This window comes from Tasmannia lanceolata, unplaced genomic scaffold (assembly GCF_043159265.1).
Source record: "Tasmannia lanceolata isolate RefF3 unplaced genomic scaffold, GAP_Taslan_0.1 ptg000008l, whole genome shotgun sequence".
NCBI lineage: Eukaryota > Viridiplantae > Streptophyta > Magnoliopsida > Canellales > Winteraceae > Tasmannia > Tasmannia lanceolata.
In genome coordinates this window covers 38840831-38852996 of record NW_027518685.1, presented here as the reverse complement: position 1 = coordinate 38852996, position 12166 = coordinate 38840831, and the positions used below count along the sequence as shown (strand labels likewise).

The following is a 12166-nucleotide window of genomic DNA, read 5'->3' as shown; positions in this document are numbered from 1 at the left end:
TTCTCTCCTTTGTGCAAGAATTATGATAATATCTTTTACTTATTTATTTATTAATCAACAAGCTAGTCACTTTAAATTTCTAGGGTTAAACAAATTGCAAATTGTAGATATTTTTAATTAGACCCAATTCACACCCCCCCTCTTGGTTTGCCTATTGGGATTTCAACTTCCTTTTTTACTCTCTTCTTCATTCTTGATTCCACAATGTGTCGCGTTTCGCGAGAGAGGCGGATAGAGGGAGGTGCAGCCGCAGAGGGTGAGGAGCAGGATCATGTTGCTTGGAATAGAGGGAGTCTGCTCCTTCGCACAGTGATGCATCTCTCAGGATAATATCTCGCAGGGTACCCTCTCCTCACAGATGCCCTCTCAAGTCTCTACTACTCTCACGCAACCTCCCCACCATTCTCTCACCACTTTGATTGAACTAATACTCCATGGAGAAAAAAAATTCATGGTTGCCCAACATGGCCTTAATCGATTAAGACATGAAAGAGTTGAATTCTGTACTGTAAGGATGTGTCATGAAGTGTAAAACGCTGGCATTAGAATATAAACCTTATGTCATTGGATGTCAATGTTGAGTTCTATTAAAAATAATTTGAAATTAATAGTTTTTGAATTTAAACAATGTTCTCCATCCACAGCCAAAAATGTGCTACTGTAGAGAGAAGGCTCCCCTTCACATCTTTATCAAGATGCCATCCTAAGTGAAAGGGTACACTAGAGTTTACAAAATGAGGATAAAAGAAGATAATTGAAGGCAAATGGATTGAGAACATCTCTATTCCTCAGTCTAACCTATAAATCTTACATTAACTCTGCATAAAATTCTCCCAACCACTGTCCATTGATTCAATTTCTCTTGCAGGATCTCTAGAAATTGGGGCAGGAGTGTTCATTAATAAGGTATGCATCTTATGTTGAATCTGGTCTGCATTTTCTTTCGCTAGATATGATGGTATCATTATCCATCAAAAGTAAAACCCAACAACGAAGTAACTGAACTGCCTGTGCAAACAGATTATCAATTTTTAGCAGATAATCACAGACGAAATCGAGATACAGATGGTGAAGACACTTGAGATTGAAGCCATGACCTTTGTATATACTGATAGCAGAATTGTAAACATTAACATGTCTTTATGGAAGGATAAAATGGCGAGAATCCAAATCGAGAGAAGTGGACTTCAAGAAAGGAATTTACTTATATTGAAATTGTTTTAACAGATTACTGAAACTATGTTACAAACATGAGGTATGGATTTAAGCCAGCTTACCTAACAATCACTCCTACCCAACACCTGCCAAAAAAAGAAAGATCACTGAAACTCCTTCGAGCCCCCTAAGACAACAGCTTTTGGTAAGGTAACTACCGGGTGAGGGTTTACTATAAAAGTAACTTCATTTCAGTAATACATTACCGGGCACCTGTATCTATCAGGTAGTCAGTTTCTTGGTCATTTGCTGGTACCTAATTTCCGTACTTGTGAGCCAATTCCTCGTTTAGCTGTAAGAAATACTTTGATTGATATCAAAATCAAGTCTATGGATTATTTCCTTTCCGAGAGAGTAGCTTTGGTGGGTACTGGATTCTAGTAGTGTGCGTTTCACGGGCCCCTTGCAGCATACATCTATCATCAATTAAGGTCTAGAAACTCAAACTAAACATGAACTTAGTAAGGGTTGAAGTCGTAGTCCAGCTTAGGATTTAATGGAGCAATGAATCAATCCTTTTGAGCTCAAAAACAAGTGCAATCAGAATTTTCAAGCTATATTAAGTACTAGATTGATCTTTTAGAGGACCCAACTCAGTTAACATTGAGTTTTCCTCAAGGAAGTTTACCAAGTACTAATCCATGGTTTGTCAGCTCATAAGAAAACGAGGTTATAACCAGGGCCAATCATGGCTGAATTTAGTATAACTGGATAGTATAGTCCATCAAGTTTTCAAATGCTCCTATTGAGCCCTTTCCTTGGTAGTGACCTCACCTCATCATCACTAATAGTTGAGACAATGAACAGACTAATTTTAGCGTATAGACTGGAAGTAATAAATGCAATCCTATTAGCAACGTGTCTATCTCTACGAGAGACAAAATGCTAATAATATTACCACGCAATGACGAAATCCCCACAAGGATATGTTGGTAAACAGAAAGGAGATCTTGATTTTGAATTCATAAGCTTCAACAGATGGACATTTTTCAAAAAGTTCAACCTCACCAACTAATTCTCCTCCTGTCGAAACACATTTCAACAAGAAAAAGAAGGGGGGAAAAACAGATAAATAGATATAGTTAAAAAAACAAATGCTTCCACCCAGAACTGAAATTTCCAAAAAACAAAAAAAGGTACCAATAAGTCAGTTCCCAAATTCGAACTCATTCAAACATTGGAATAAAATTCAATGCATGTATATGTAATACAGTCCCCTTTTGCAAGAACAGCCAAATTGGATGGCAATCACAAAAACCAATACAACAAAATTCATGGATCCAACTAAGTCTGTAAATACCATAAGCTAGACAAAGAAAACCCAATAAAGATTTTCCATCTGCATCAAAGGGTGAAGTCAAAAAAACACAATAGATGTAATCAAATATTTGACAAGAAAAATATTATTTTAGCACCTATGAAGGAAAACCCACCTCGGAAAAAAGACTTCTAACATGATCCATCGATCCGACGGCTACGGCGCTTCCAGGGCTGAAGAACAGAATCTTGGTACTTAGAAGGCAAAGCCATGAGCCTCCTTCCTCTGTTATGCTTTGAAACCATCTCAATTCCCACTTGTTTCTGTTTCTTCACATTCTTGTTTTCCTCCTCTTTCCCAATATCAGTTATAACTATTTTTTTGAATCTTAATGCTCTCTTTCCTCTCCTGATAACTTTTCTCTGCCTAAATGGGAATCCAAAGACCACCGACCCTGCCACGTGGATGACTGCCTTTACGAGGAGATCAAGGCCTTCACATCGGGTCTTTGAATCTATGGATGATGAGGAATTTGATGAAGATGGAGTTAATGAAGAAGAATAGGAAATAGAAGAATGAGTAGGATCGAATGGATGAGAAGTTGAAGGAGAGATCAAAGAGCTTCGAATCTTCATTGCAATTGTGAGTTCTGATAGAAGAGAGAATTTACAATCTGGGTCTCAAGAAAATGGGGAGAAATTTGAAGAAAAGAGAGAAATAATGATAGAATGGCAATGGAAGGAAGTCAGGAAGATTGCCAAAAAGAATTCGAGAAGGCTATTGATATTCGCACCAGCATAGCTTTATAATTGCACGAATTCTCCTTCTCTTATATTACTTATCCAGCTGTAAAACATTTATATAAGTCCCAAAAAGCTCTCATGAGCCAATTAAAACATAAATGACAAGGTGAGTTAGTGCAATTATCAAACCATTGTAGTGCCCCATCCTATCAGCTATCATGACTCTAATACATTGCCTCTCGTCTTACTATGATTGGTGATCCTGTTAATTACATTGACTAAAAGACATTTCGATCAGCAACCTACGTTTCTTATCAAGGTATTGATCAATGGCTAGCTATCTTCTGATTGGAATGATGGGCCGGACTAGTGGTGGCCCACCGATCAATATTGCATCTTAGGATGTGGCACGGGATTCGATCTGTTGATCCGATCCGGCACCACGAGTCCAATCCATCGGTGTTACTTCTGCCATGATCAGATGGTCCTAGCCTCTTGATGTAAGGCATCTTTTCGAGCTCTTGAAAGAAGAATTTAGAATTTGAGTTTTGCGTCTCTTTATGATGGATTGGCATTCTTGGCCCATGCAATACATAGGCGTAGAATATTTGAGGCCCGGCACATTAAAACATAAGGTTTGAAAATATTGGGCACCACCCTATGTATGGCTTGGGCGATGTTTGTGTGTGGGGGCGGGAATCGTCCTCTAATGTGATGCCCAAACACGGCATCATCACCACATAGAGGCGACTCAGCCAGAACAGTGGTATCGGGCCCCTTCAACGGACGGCCCGAAGATGTCTCCAACTCCGAGTGATCCTGGCATTCGCCCTTGCTCAGCCTTCCGCTCCAACTGGAAGCCTCCCGAACCACCTGACGCCATACTTGATAAGAACGCTGGACGTCTTGTCGCTATCTCATACTGCCACCGCCAGTATCCATATCAGATTCCGCCTGCACGGCACAAGATTCTAAATCTGCTAGCCGCCAATTTGTCACCACATGGAGAAACAAACCACTTTTCCTACCACGTCATTCTCTAGGATCGTATACGTGTGGTCTGCCACACCGGTATCTCCAACGATATACGGGGTCCACGTCACCGCAACATTACGCCTCAGAAATCGAAAATCCTGCCAACAAAAGGGGAATCCCCCACTCCAAAAGCGTGGATTCCGGGATATGCGGCTCTCCCAGGAACAAACACTATCATATATACCGGGCCACCCGGATGAACTGGTGTAACTACTACCCTCGTTCATCTATAAAGTTATTTTTTTTAAACTGTAAATTCTAGACCATTGAATCAAAATTGAGGGTCGAGATTATCGATCTGCCTTGGATCGATTCTCGAGAGTGATTAATTCGTCCTTCCTTGATTATCTTGGATCAAACGATTTGAGAATCAAGGGCCCTAATTTAATTCAGTAAATACATGAAATGGCTAGTAATTATAGGATTTTCCTTGGAAATTATTTTACATGGAAAAACAACTTAAAAGTGGAGAATAAATAGCAAGTGGAGAGTCCCACGTTTTCCCACAAGCCCTCTTGTGGGAAAACGTGCGCACTTTTCCTTAAGGAGTGTGGGCCCACTTGAAGATCCTTTTTAAAATCCAATGTTTTAGTATGTCTTGCTGTTAATTTGAACTAACAATCAAAAGCCATTCAATATGCATAATTAGGGTAAGTGATTAGGGTCATATGATGGATAAGTTAAGAAGGTTAGTAAGGTTGAAAAGGAAAGACAGTTGGAAATTTTGGGGAGGGAAATCACGATCTCTAAAATTGAGAGAAGCGTGGGCAAAACTCAAGATTTTTATGTGGAACGCATATTTTTGTGGGACCACCTATCCTTGCTTCGAACTTAAAAATCCCACCAAATTAGCTACATTGCCTTGTTGTTAAGATCAAAAACAAAAAAAAGGGGAAAGAAATACAGTGCGAGAGGAAGAAAGAGAGAGGCTCGGGCACAACATCCTTGTTCTTGGCCGGGAACTCATCTTGCTACTTCGTTTTCACCATTCACCACAGCCGAGAGGTATGTTTATTTTGAGTTTACTTGAAATTCCTTGATCAATAACTACCCTCAATTCCATGGCAACTTCTTCATCAAACCTTTTTTAAGCCATGGAATTGCATCCCCAACCTTATATACAATGGAACCCTCTTTGTTTATTTCTTTAAATCCCATTCCATGTTGACTCAGAGCCACACCCTAAAAAGCCCTTGCTTATATGCAAATTTTTCATTCTAGATCCATTGGTCTGCTCACGATCATCTTATTCCAAGATTTCTTCCATGCCCAATCTTACTTTCCAACACCTGCAAAACCCACACCTATGTTAAAATAAATATAGGGATTCTGTAAACAAAGGAAGCAAGATACAAAAGAAAAAAATAAATAAAGTAATCTATATATACATATGCACCTCGTTTTACCCTTGAGACACCCTTCTAGTTAATTTGTGGTATTTTATTTTACATTAAATGGGGGAGATGGCTAAGGGCAAAAAGTTATTAGATTTCAGCCCAAAAATATTTTAACAAATGCACAAACAAAGCCAATTCGTCTTTTCTAAAGACATGCGACAAAGGTTGTTCTAGCATTATTATATTTTTATATTGGCACAAATTAGGTTTGTCTTTTAATTTTTATGAAATATACTGTTGGTTTCAGCACTATTTCGTTTTAATAATGGCATAATCTCAGTTCGTCTTTTCCCAAAATTTTAATAGAAGTTGCTGATTTTCAGCATTATTTTATACTAATAATTTTAGCTGATTAATATAGCCTTGTCTCAAAATTTTAAGCAAAGGTGCTTATTTTCATCTCTATCATTTTGATAATGACACCCCTTCACATTCTTTCATTTGATAGACATAATACCCTAGCATTCATTTGATAAGCACGCACCCCTTTCAAAATGGCTAACCGCAGAATCTGCAATCAAAGACCCAGTACACTTTCCTTGGTTTCAAATCTCCGTCACGCCCAAACCCTCGTTGATAAAACCTGCAAAATAAAGAGCGTATGATAGTGTAAAATATTAGAAATAAGGAAGGAAAATCCCAAAGTACTACATTAACACCCTTGATATATAAAACTTTCAGGGGCCTTTCTGTGTGGCTAGTAGAGACCTAGCATTGTCCCCACACTCAGAAATCAAGGCAGGTGACAGCTAGACCTTGTGTTGTAATGGTTTCAATATAACTTGTTTCATGCAAAGTAATCTTACGTATACTATTTTCTTTGTGATAACTGTATAGCTCATTATACTTGTTTACTTGAAATGAAATAAATAATAAACTGTTTCTAACCTTTACGTGAAAGGATGCAGGAAAAGAAGGCAAAGGCAACGTACCTTAAAGTCCCTAATTGCATATCCTACATGGGGGAGAGTGAAGGGGAAATTAAGGGTGTGGTGGTATCATCCTGGGACCTAAGGTCCAAAGGCCAACGCGAGAAGCGTGTACAGCCTTTCATTGGCAAACCATCCAAAGGGATAGTATCCCCGAAACTGCTCGGCATTAAATGCGAGACCAAAATCTGAGTCTATAATGCCACTACCTTTGGATAGGGGTAGTGGGTAGTCGTGCGGCAAGGACACCGGCAAAAAAAAAAAAAAAAAAAAAAGTCAGAAAAGAATTGACAGAAAAGTAAACTGGGGAAATGCCGAATGTACCTGGGGAAAGTGCTGTCTCATTTTACATATTCGATGCACACATAACATATTATTCATTATTGTCATTCATTCCTGTTTATACTGATATAGATGGTGTAGTTTTATTCTCCAGTTATTTATTATTGCTTCTACATGATTTCTAAGGATCTGAACTATTATTGCATGCCCTTTTATATTGTTCATTTTACTCCGCTCGGTCTCTAGAGGACCCTACTCTAACGTTGTTTTCTCCACCACAGGAGTTGAGGCGTTAGATGGCGGAGCATTTGCAAACGAAGAAACCATGGGATAAGGGATCATGTGATTGGAGAGTTCGCTTCTTGGATTATTGCGCTATGACATCTTGCGTCATTTTCTATTTTTATTTTGTTGGGATTCTCTTTAGTTTGAACTTTAGTGATTAAAACTTTACTTTTCATTTGGAGTATGAGTATTGAAAGGACCTCTTGTTATGGTAGACTTATTTAATTTGGAATAAGATTTTTGTCGTAGTTGTTGATCATCTTAAAAAAAAAAAAAATTCCATGATTTTTGTGTTGTTCTTTTGCTCATAGCGACTTGGCGGAATCGGGTCGTTACAGTTGTGCTATCAAAGCTCTAGGTTTTTGTGAAAGACTTGGACTGCGTGAGTGTGGATAGGTTATAGGATTGGGGTAGACAATTAAGACTTGACGACTAAAATATATGCACTCTGACTTCTATACCCTTAAAGGGAAGACACAGTACTAAATTTTTATACTAAATAAATGACAAACAAATTCTTCTAGTAGTATGATACTTCCTAGCAATAAAAAGATTATGTCATTGATATATATATATATATATATATATATATATATATATATATATATATATGACTTTGTATTTTTCATTTTGCAGATGTATCAGATGAGGGGAGCTGCTAACCAGGCTAATGTCCCTAATAATGATGGACATGAACCAGCTCAGCCCGGTGCGCATGGCCAGGATGGACCTGACCCAGTTCAACCCCAAAATCAATATGGTCTACAAATGTTGGCAGAGATTCTTAGACAAAATCAGGTAACTAATCAGACCGCCCTTCAGGCCATCGTAGCCAATCTTGGGACTCATCAGGAGTCGAGGCCTCGTGAGGATGCCCCTCAGGTACACCGCCAGTTCCGAGACTACCATCCATCTGAGTTTACTGGTTCAGGTGACCCCTTAGCGGCAGATCATTGGCTTACAGAGGTAGAGGGGATCTTTGCCGTGATGGAGTGCACTAGCGTTCAGAAGATTCGTCTTGCTTCCTTCCTACTAAAGGGAGAGGCGGGTGTCTGGTGGAGGACTGTGGTTCAGAACTATCCCGCAGTCTTGTCTGGAACTTGGGGACAGTTCAAGTCCCGCTTCAATGAGCATTTCTTTCCGGAGCGCATAAAAGATCAGTTGGAGGGGCAGTTCGCAGAACTAAAGCAGGGGGCATTGACTGTGGCTCAGTATGGAGCCAAGTTCAGAGAGCTTTCACGTTTTACACCTGGATACACGGCTATGGAGACAAATCAGGTTCGGAAATTTGTTAGCGGTCTTCGCCCTTCCATTAAGGCGAGTATCGTTAACCTTGGTACTAGGACCTTGGCAGAGGCCTGTGAGAAGGCCGAAGTGGTGGAAGACTGTGAGAAATCAGTACAAGCAGCTAGATCTCAATCAATTGCTAGCAAGAATCAGGGACCTCCACTCAAAAAGCAGAGAACAGATGGTGGTTCGCAATCTAAGACCTTGTGCCCTCTTTGCGGAAAATTCCATTCAGGCCAGTGCTGGAAAACAATGAACGTCTGTTTCAATTGTGGGGATCAGAACCATAAGCAGAGGGATTGCCCTAAGAAGAAGCGTCAGTAGTATGCCAGGCAGCCATATCAGCAGCAAGCTCCTCCTAGACCTCCACCCCAGCCGCAGCAGCAAAATCAGTGGAGGCGAAACCCAAATCACATACCGGTCCAAGGAAGAAATGCACCCTCAGCTCCTATCAATCGGGTCTTTGCCTTGAGTCAGCGCGACGCTGAAGCATCTGATGCAGTTATCGAAGGTCAGCTTCTCGTTAATGGTATATCTGTTCATGTTTTATTTGATTCTGGCTCTACATTATCATTTATATCGCCTGATTTTGTTCGAGAATTAGCTTTATCTCTGTACCCTTACTACATCCGTTGAGAGTGGTCACACCAGTAGGCGATGTGGTAGTTACTGACATGATATGTAAGGGTTGTATAATTAAAATTGGGGACCGTGAGCTTTTGGGAGACCTTGTATTGTTGAATATGAATGACTTCAAGGTCATCTTAGGCATGGACTGGTTGGCGTCTTACCACGCGAGTGTGGATTGTTTCCATAAGGTGGTGGTGTTCAGAATACCTGGAGAGGAAGAGTTCATGTTTGAAGGTGTGAAGCGCCCTGGCAAAATCAAAATTATTGCTGCATTAAGGGCCCAGAAAATGTTAAGTACAGGACGTGAAAGTTTCTTGACATATGTGAAGAGAGAGGATGATGGAGTAGGGTTATCAGCAGCTGATATTCCCGTGGTTAGTGAGTTCCTTGATGTTTTCCCAGAGGATCTCACTGAGTTGCCTCCCCACAGGGAGATCGACTTTACCATTGACCTCGAGCCAGGGACCTTACCCATTTTCAAAGCACCTTATCGGATGGCCCCTGCCGAGTTGAAAGAATTGAAGGAGCAGTTGTCTGAGTTGCTTGAGAAATAATTCATCAGGCCAATTTCTTCGCCGTGGGGTGCTCCTATTTTATTTGTTAAAAAGAAGGATGGCAGCCTTCGTTTGTGCATCGATTATCGGCAACTGAATAAGGTTACTGTCAAAAATCGTTATCCTTTGCCTAGGATCGACGATCTTTTTGACCAGTTGCAGGGAGCTTGTCACTTTTCTAAGATCGACCTCAGATCAGGGTATCATCAGCTGCGTGTCAGAGATGAGGACATATCCAAGACAGCTTTCAGGACCCGATACGGTCATTTTGAATTCGTGGTAATGCCATTTGGACTGACTAATGCTCCAGCCATGTTTATGGATGTAATGAACAGGATCTTCAAACCCTTCTTAGATCAGTTCATTGTAGTATTTATTGACGATATTCTCATTTATTCTAAGTCCAAGGAAGATCATGCAGAGCATCTGAGGAGAGCACATGAAACTTTGAGGCAAAATCACTTGTTTGCCAAGTTTTCCAAGTGTGAGTTTTGGTTAGAGAGCGTGACATTCCTAGGTCACGTGGTCTCTAAGGAGGGCATCTCAGTTGACCCAGTTAAGGTAGAGGCAGTGTTGCAGTGGAAACAGCCTACTAACGCAACTGAGGTCAGGAATTTCTTGGGGCTAGCCCGTTATTACCGAAAATTTGTTGAGGGGTTTTCTACATTGGCTGGTCCTCTGACCAAGTTGACTAGAAAGAATGTCAAGTTTATTTTGGCGGAGGAGTGTGAGCTCAGTTTCCAGGAATTGAAGAAGAGGTTGACTTCATCGCCTGTACTTGTCCTCCCTTCTGAAGAAGGGGATTTTGTTATTTATAGCGATGCTTCCATAAAGGGGTTAGGTTGTGTACTTATGTAGGATGGGAAGGTGATTGCATATGGCTCATGGCAGTTGAAGCGGCATGAGGTGAACTACCCCACCCATGACTTAGAATTGGCAGCTGTGGTTTTTGCGCTTAGGATCTGGCGTCATTATTTGTATGGTGTGAAATTTGAGGTTTTTACGGACCACAAAAGCCTCAAATACCTGTTTGATCAGAAAGAATTAAATATGCGCCAGAGGAGGTGGCTTGAGTTCTTAAAGGACAACGATTTTACATTGAGCTACCATCCGGGTAAAGCCAATGTGGTTGCCGATGCTCTCAGTAGGCAAGGAGGTGCTAGACTTGCATGCTTGATGATGGAAGAGTGGAAACTCCTTGAGCAGTTTAGAGATTTGACTTTGGGTGTTTGCAAAGTGGGTGAAAATCAGTCTTAGCAAATTTTCGAGTTCAGTCGGACTTTTTGGAGTCGATAAAGGCAGCTAAAGCAGATGATGCAGAGTTGGTCAGGTTGAAGAAAGAGGTAGATTCCAGACCAGATTTTCCAATTGGGGCAGACGGTTACTTATACTTTAAAGGCAGGATATGTGTGCCAGCTAAAGAAGATCTCAGAAGGAGTATCTTGGATGAGGCCCATAAGTCTCGCTGTACCATTCACTCGGGTAGCACCAAGATGTATCATGATTTGAAAAGAAACTTCTGGTGGAGCGGAATGAAAAGAGAAGTGGCTAGCTATGTTTCGAAATGCTTGACTTGTCAGAAAATAAAGATTGAGCATCAGAAACCTGGAGGCACTCTAGAACCTTTGGAGATACCCATGTGAAAGTGGGATAGCATTTCTATGGACTTCATCATGGGTTTGCCCAAAACCAAGAACGGTTGTGATAGCATCTGGGTGATAGTTGATCGTCTCACCAACTCCGCACATTTTATTGTCATGAAAAAGACGTGGACTTTGGACAAGTTGGCTGAGGTGTATGTGGCACAAATTATCAGATTGCATGGAGTACCTGCTTCTATAGTATCAGACAGGGATACCAGGTTCACTTCTGGGTTTTGGCGTGGGTTGCAAGAGGCTTTGGGATCGAAGCTAAATTTTAGTACTGCCTATCATCCTCAGACGGATGGTCAGATCGAGAGGGTTAACCAGATTGTGGAGGACCTATTGAGAGCCTGTATTCTCGATTTTGGGGGAGACTGGCAGCGACACTTGCCCCTAGTCGAATTTGCATATAATAACAGCTATCAGCAGAGTATTCAGATGGCACCCTTCGAGGCTCTTTATGGTCGTGCTTGCAGATCACCATTGTGTTGGGTTGAAGTTGGTGAGAGGCAGTTGCTTGGGCCGAAATTGGTGGAAGAAACTTCTGAGAAAGTAACCTTTATCAGAGAGAGGTTAAAGGCAGCTCGGAGTAGGCAGAAGAGCTATCCCGATCAGCGGCGTAGAGAGCTTGAGTTCGCTGAGGGAGATATGGCTTTTGTTAAAATCTCGCCATTCAAAGCGGTTATGCGGTTCGGCAGGAAGGGTAAGTTGAGCCCTCGTTACATCGGGCCTTATCGCATCTCTAAGCGAGTTGGATCTCGAGCTTATGATTTGGAATTACCTCCAAACCTTGAACGAATGCATAACGTATTTCATGTATCCATGCTCCGTCTATATCATCCCGACTCTTCTCATGTGCTAGAGGAGGACGAGGTTGAGCTTCAAGGTGATTGGTCCTTTTCGGAAGG

General features: G+C 41.0%; 1 protein-coding gene and 1 long non-coding RNA gene across 2 annotated transcripts; one reads left to right on the top strand and one right to left on the bottom strand.

The window, feature by feature from the left end:
- Window positions 1–2365: 2365 nt before the first annotated feature.
- LOC143883615 (uncharacterized) lies at window positions 2366–3269 on the bottom strand. Its single transcript, XR_013252443.1, has 2 exons — window positions 2649–3269; window positions 2366–2554 (listed from the first exon to the last, which is right to left on the bottom strand). It is a non-coding gene; the product is annotated as an uncharacterized LOC143883615 (long non-coding RNA).
- A 4520-nt stretch (window positions 3270–7789) lies between these two features.
- LOC143882959 (uncharacterized) lies at window positions 7790–8755 on the top strand. The gene has a single exon (XM_077386332.1). It carries the CDS (start codon window positions 7790–7792, stop codon window positions 8753–8755), a length of 966 nt encoding a protein of 321 aa, XP_077242447.1.
- The last annotated feature ends 3411 nt before the right edge of the window (window positions 8756–12166 follow it).

Bases quoted from the DNA above. Each gene is read 5' to 3' on its own strand.
- LOC143882959 (XM_077386332.1), top strand. From the start codon at position 7,790: ATGAGGGGAGCTGCTAACCAGGCTAATGTCCCTAATAATGATGGACAT.